At 37.8% G+C, this 7,280-nt stretch overlaps 1 protein-coding gene across 1 annotated transcript; it reads left to right on the top strand.

The window, feature by feature from the left end:
- Positions 1–6,132: 6,132 nt before the first annotated feature.
- On the top strand, positions 6,133–7,036 carry LOC130590056 (uncharacterized). Its single transcript, XM_057391946.1, has 2 exons — positions 6,133–6,586; positions 6,661–7,036. Exons 1-2 carry the CDS (start codon positions 6,133–6,135, stop codon positions 6,663–6,665), a joined length of 459 nt encoding a protein of 152 aa, XP_057247929.1. The 3' UTR covers positions 6,666–7,036.
- Positions 7,037–7,280: the final 244 nt, after the last annotated feature.

Genomic DNA, 7,280 nt, shown 5'->3' with positions numbered 1-7,280 from the left:
AGTCCGATAAGTGTGTATATAGCAAATTTGATAATAACGGTAAAGGAGTTATAATTTGCTTATATGTTGATGATATGCTTATTTTTGGGACTGATTTGGAACAAGTGGAAAAGACCAAAGTCTTTCTCTCTCTAGTTCTCCATGAAAGATTTGGGTGAAGCGGATGTTATTCTAGGTATTAGAATAATAAGAGGGAAAGGGTCGTTTTCTTTATCACAATCTCATTATATTGAGAAAGTGGTCAAGAGGTATAATGAGTCAAATTCGACTCATTTTGCTAGTCCTATGGATCCTAGTATTCACTTGGTTCTCAGTAGTGGTACTCCAATTTCACAATTGGAGTATGCAAGCTTAATTGGAAGCTTGATGTATGCTATGACTAGCACTCGGCCGGATATAGCTTTTGCTATTGGCAAACTCAATAGGTATACTAGTAATCCTAGTATGTTGCATTGGCAAGCTTGAGAAGAGTGTTAAGGTACTTGAATAAGACCTTGGATTATGTCATAACTACAAAGAGAACCTTTATCTTAGAAGGTTACTGGATGCTAGTTGGATTTCATAAGAAGATTATTCATCCACTAGTGGTTGGTGTTGTTTCTTGGAGGAGGTGCCATTTCATGGGCATTCAAGAAGCAAACATGTATAACGGATTCCACTATGGCATCAGAATTCATTGCTTTGGCTTCTTGTTGCCAAGAAGCGGAATGGCTAAGGAATGTGTTGAGTGAGGTGACTTATGGGTAAACCATGTCACCTCTTGCTATCCATTGTGATAGTGCATCAACCATAGCTAAAGCATATAGTGAAGTCTACAATGGCAAGTCAAGGCACATTGGAGTTAGACATAGCTATGTGGGGAAATGATAAGGAATAGTTGTATAACTATTAATTTTGTTCGGTCTAGTTTGAACTTGGCGGATACGTTTACAAAACCGTTGTCAAGGGAACTAGTGAGCAAAATGAACAAAGGGATGGGTCTTAAGCCTATTGATCAAACTATGGTGAAGGAAAACTCTATTTGACGTCTAATATAACATTAGATCTCAAATTCAAGGAGGATAGTACTTCTCTATGGGGTTGGGAGCACTTGTTGAAAATATCTCGAGGTTAGTGCTTGTTGCTACAATGATAAAGAGGTTGAATTATTCTTAATAAATCTTTGATAAGGTGCTCAATTGTAGGAGCATGTTCGGAAAGATTTACCTATATAAGCTAGAAGTTTGGCCGCTTCATCAAGTCTTAGGCTTGACTTGGAATGCTTATGAATGGATATGGACACCAAGGCTTCATAGGTATCGGAGGTTTAAAGAACCTAGTTTATGTTTGTGTGTATTAGTAACTTCAATAATTTGTATTGGTTATATGATTCAAAGCTTTGTCTATCATTATGATCGAAATTATTGTAAAGTTACTTTGACTAAATGGAAATTCAATCGTTAGATATTTCCATGATGCATGAACATGAGTGTTTGCGCTGTATAGCAAGTTGGAAAACTTTTCAACATTACCCTATAAATGGGAGGAGGATTGTTGGAACATTTATAGGGTAATGGGTTTTGAGACTCATATGGTTATATACTAGAAGAGGAGGAGGTCTAGTATGCAAAAGATTAGAGTACATCAAGTGGCAAAATCACGTTGATTAACCAAGGGAGACAAAAGACTGGTTGCAGGTCGCGACAACCGTCGCGAGTCGCGACCAGGGGGTCGTCGCGAGTCGCGACTCGCGACGTGTCTTCTGCCTTGGAACGCGAAAAGATGCCTTGACGATTTACTATCCGTTGTGATGTTATGTTTTCATTTTAATGACTTTTAAGGTCCTTAAATCAGTGGATTAAAGGCCTTTGATGAGTGATTAAGATGGGGGTTATGTGATTAACCACTTTAGTCAATGAAAGGTTTATTCTTCTTATATAACCTTTGGATTCCTATGAGTAAAAGGTTAGAAGAAAATCAGAATTTTCTATACTCTCTAATCTTCTTGCTTTGCTTAATGGAAACCTTGCAAACTTCTCTTGAGTGTTCTTCACAAACACAAAAACACAAGTTCTTGTTGATTCACTTAGAAGATCATCTAAGTGGATTGTTCTCTCCATTGTATCTCATTAGTTGTTTCGTGGTAACCCGGTGATCCTAGAGGGGCTAAATTAAACTAATAGGAAAGCGTAGTTTCCGTGCCTTGGAGTGGGATATCCGGTTCTCTTGTTGATCACTTCTAACAATAATCACTCATCGGGAATGGTGGCATGGAAGTTATTTTAGTTCCATTGGAGTAATTCATGAAACAACCGCCCCATACTCACCTCAAAGTAATGGTATAGCGGAAAGGAAAAATAGGGTCCTAAAAGAAATGGTTAATACCATGCTTTCTAATTCGGGTCTTAATGACGGTTTTTGGGGTGATGCAATTTTAACTGCATGTTATATTTTAAATCGAGTTCCTAATAAAAGGAATAAGACTACCCCTTATGAACTTTGGTGTAATAAAAAGCCTAATCTCAATTACCTTAAGGTATGGGGTTGTAGGGCAATTGTCAAATTGAAGGAACCTAAAAGGAAAACTTTAGGTGAAAAAGGAATTGATTGCATTTTTATAAGCTATGCGGTACATAGCAAAGCCTATAGGTTTTATGTCATTGAGCCCAATGATTTTGTCTCTATTCACTCCGTGATAGAGTCAAGGGATGCAATATTTGATGAGACTAGATTCTCATCGATTCCAAGACCAAAGGACATGATACCTAGTACTAGTTCCAATGTTGTAGATGACATTTCTAATGATCATGATACTACAACACCGGAAATTAGGAAAAGTAAAGAATTAGAAAAGAGAAATCTTTTGGACCGGATTTTCAACTATATTTAGTTGAAGGGTCAAGGGAGTCAATTTCGACTCAAATTTCATATTGTTACAATATGGAGGAGGATCCTAGGACCTTTGATGAGGCTATGAAGTCTCATGATTCTGCTTTCTGGAAAGAGGCAGTGAATGATGAAATGGATTCTATAATGGGTAATCACACTTGGATTTTAGCTAATTTACCTCCCGGTTGCAAACCCCTAGGTTGTAAATGGATTTTTGTAAGGAAAAAGAAAATCGATGGAACCATACTAAAACATAAGGCCCGGTTAGTGGTCCAAGGTTTTAGGCAAAGATATGGTATCGATTACTTTGATACTTATGCTCCAGTAGCTAGAATAGCTACTATTAGACTATTGATAGCTTTAGCTGCGATTCATGGTCTAGTAATTCACCAAATGGATGTAAAAACTGCTTTTCTTAATGGTGAATTGGAGGAGGAAGTGTACATGAATCAACCTGAAGGGTTTGTGGTCAAAGGTCAAGAAACTAAGGTTTTCAAATTAGTTAGATCTTTGTATGGTCTTAAACAAGCACCTAAGCAATGGCATCAAAAATTTGATGAAGTTGTGTTGTCTAGTGGGTTCAAAATAAATCAGTCCGATAAGTGTGTATATAGCAAATTTGATAATAACGGTAAAGGAGTTATAATTTGCTTATATGTTGATGATATGCTTTTTTTGGGACTGATTTGGAACAAGTGGAAAAGACCAAAGTCTTTCTCTCTCTAGCTTCTCCATGAAAGATTTGGGTGAAGCGGATGTTATTCTAGGTATTAGAATAATAAGAGGGAAAGGGTCGTTTTCTTTATCACAATCTCATTATATTGAGAAAGTGGTCAAGAGGTATAATGAGTCAAATTCGACTCATTTTGCTACTCCTATGGATCCTAGTATTCACTTGGTTCCGAGTAGTGGTACTCCAATTTCACAATTGGAGTATGCAAGCTTAATTGGAAGCTTGATGTATGCTATGACTAGCACTCGGCCGGATATAGCTTTGCTATTGGCAAGCTCAGTAGGTATACTAGTAATCCTAGTATGTTGCATTGGCAAGCATTGAGAAGAGTGTTAAGGTACTTGAATAAGACCTTGGATTATGTCATAACTTACAAAAGAGAACCTTCTATCTTAGAAGGGTACTCGGATGCTAGTTGGATTTCGAATAAGGAAGATTATTCATCCACTAGTGGTTGGGTGTTTCTTCTTGGAGGAGGTGCCATTTCATGGGCATTCCAAGAAGCAAACATGTATAACGGATTCCACTATGGCATCGGAATTCATTGCTTTGGCTTCTTGTTGCCAAGAAGCGGAATGGCTAAGGAATGTGTTGATGAGGTGGACTTATGGGTAAACCTATGTCACCTCTTGCTATCCATTGTGATAGTGCATCAACCATAGCTAAAGCATATAGTGAAGTCTACAATGGCAAGTCAAGGCACATTGGAGTTAGACATAGCTATGTGCGGGAAATGATAAGGAATAGTTGTATAACTATTAATTTTGTTCGGTCTAGTTTGAACTTGGCGGATACGTTTACAAAACCGTTGTCAAGGGAACTAGTGAACAAAATGAACAAAGGGATGGGTCTTAAGCCTATTGATCAACCTATGGTGAAGGAAAACTCTATTTGACGTCTAATATAACATTAGATCTCAAATTCAAGGAGGATAGTACTTCTCTATGGTTGGGAGCACTTGTTTAAAATCATCCGAGGTTAGTGCTTGTTGCTACAATGATAAAGAGGTTGAATTTATTCTTAATAAATCTTTGATAAGGTGCTCAATTGTAGGAGCATGTTCGGAAAGATTTACCTATATAAGCTAGAAGTTTGGCCTCTTCATCAAGTCTTAGGCTTGACTTGGAATGCTTATGAATGGATATGGACACCAAGGCTTCATAGGTGTCGGAGGTTTAAAGAACCTAGTTTATGTTTGTGTGTATTAGTAACTTCAATAATTTGTAATGGTTATATGATTCAAAGCGTTGTCTATCATTATGATCTAAATTATTGTAAAGTTTACTTTTACTAAATGGAAATTCAATCGTTAGATATTTCCATGATGCATGAACATGAGTGTTTGCGCTGTATAGCAAGTTGGAAAACTTTTCAACATTACCCTATAAATGGGAGGAGGATTGTTGGAGCATTTATATGGTAATGGGTTTTGAGACTCATATGGTTATATACTAGAAGAGGAGGAGGTCTAGTATGCATAAGATTAGAGTACATCAAGTGGCAAAATCACGTTGATTAACCAAGGGAGACAGAAGACTGGTCGCGGGTCGCGACAACTGTCGCGACCAGGGGGGCGTTGCGAGTCGCGACAGGCGTCGTGGGTCGCGACCAGCGCCTTGCGACTCGCGAGCTTCTTCGCGAGTCGCGACGTGTCTTCTGCCTTGGAACGCGAAAAGATGCCTTGACAGTTTACTATCCGTTGTGATGTTATGTTTTCATTTTAATGACTTTTAAGGTCCTTAAATCAGTGGATTAAATAAAGGCCTTTGATGAGTGATTAAGATGGGGGTTATGTGATTAACCACTCTAGTCAATGAAAGGTTTATTCTTCTTATATAACCTTTGGATTCCTATGAGTAAAGGGTTAGAAGAAAATCAGAATTTTCTATACTCTCTAATCTTCTTGCTTTGCTTAAGAGAAACCTTGCAAACTTCTCTTGAGTGTTCTTCACAAACACAAAAACAGAAGTTCTTGTTGATTCACTTAGAAGATCATCTATGTGGATTGTTCTCTCCATTGTATCTAATAGGAAAGCGTAGTTTCCGTGCCTTGGAGTGGGATATCCGGTTCTCTTGTTGATCACATCCAATCTATTAGTTTAAATTTCTTCTTTCTTTTTTTTTCGGATATGGCTCAATCACTCAAGGACATGACTATGAACTTCCAAAAGTTGGATAAGTTTGAGGGGGTGGGTTATCATAGGTGGCAAAAGAAGATGCACTTCTTGTTGACCACCTTTAATGTGGTGTATGTGCTCTCAACACCCATGCCACCATTCCCGAAAGATGGAGAGGAGGAGTCCGTGGAGACTTCAAGGAAGAGGACAAAGTGGGAGAATGATGACTACATTTGCCGGGGTCACATTCTCAACTCTCTTACCGACCCTTTGTTCGATCTCTACCAAAACGTGGAGAGTGCAAATGAACTTTGGGATGCTCTTAAGGTCAAGTACATCTTAGAAGATGCTTCAAGTAAGAAATTACTTGTTAGTAATTTTAATTCATTTAAAATGACTAATGATCGGCCTATTATGGGACAATTCCATGAGGTTCATCATATTTTGAACCAAATAAGGTCACATGGTATGGTGATGGATGAGGCAATTGCGGTTGCCTCAATCATTGACAAATTACCAAATTCTTGGAAAAATACAAAACGTCTTTTGAAACATAAAAAAGAAGACATGTCCTTGGAGCAATTAGGAACTCATCTTCGTATTGAAGAGGGGATCCGGGCTCAAGATGGGGTTAAGGATACTACTCCTAGTATTCCTAAGTCTACCGTAAACTTGGTAGAGGTTGGTGGGTCTAGTAAGACCAAGAAATTCAACAACAACAACAACTATAACAAAACCAATGTTGCAAACAAGAAGAGGAAGACCCTCACTTGTTGGATATGCAATGGTCCTCATCTTAAGAGGGATTGTCCTTCTAACAACAAGAAGAAGACAAAGAATGCACAACCTAGTGTTGTTCAAAACCAAGGTAAAAATGCACATGTTAATGTAATTGAAGAAATGCATTTTGTTGCTATGATTTCTGAAATTATGTGTGTGCAGGTTGATGATTCTTGGTGGATAGATTCGGGAGCCTCTAGACATGTGTGTAATAACAAGGATTTTTTCAAGTCTTTGAAAGATTTGGATGATGGTCCAATCTTGTATATGGGGAATGATTCTACAGTAAAGGCTAAAGGTATAGGCGAGGTAGAATTATTGTTAACCTCGGGAAAGACTTTAACTCTCCAGGATGTTGTTTATGTACCGGAAGTTAGGAAGAATCTTGTGTCCGGAGGTCTTTTGAATAAGTATGGTTTTAAAGTTGTTTTTGAGTCGGATAAGTTTGTAATTTCCAAGGGTGATATTTTTGTTGGACAAGGTTTCTTTTGTAATGGAATGTTTAAATTTATTATTGATAATAAAATTGATACTAGTTCTATTTAGATGCTTGATGTTTCTTCTCTATGGCACAATCGTTTATGTCATGTGAATTATCGTAGATTATATGACATGTCTAAGATGGGGTTGATACCTCCTTTCGATTTATAGTTAGAGAAGTGTCACACTTGCGTGCTAAATAAAATTACAAGAAATCCTTATCCTAGTGTGGCTAGACAATCGGTATTGCTTGAATTGGTGCATAGTGACTTGTGTGACTTTCATAGTTCACCTTCTTTAGG

Source organism: Beta vulgaris, chromosome 9 (genome assembly GCF_026745355.1).
Source record: "Beta vulgaris subsp. vulgaris cultivar EL10 chromosome 9, EL10.2, whole genome shotgun sequence".
In the NCBI taxonomy this organism is placed as follows: domain Eukaryota; kingdom Viridiplantae; phylum Streptophyta; class Magnoliopsida; order Caryophyllales; family Amaranthaceae; genus Beta; species Beta vulgaris.
Note: the sequence above shows the minus strand (reverse complement) of the source record. Positions and strands in the feature narration are given on the sequence as shown.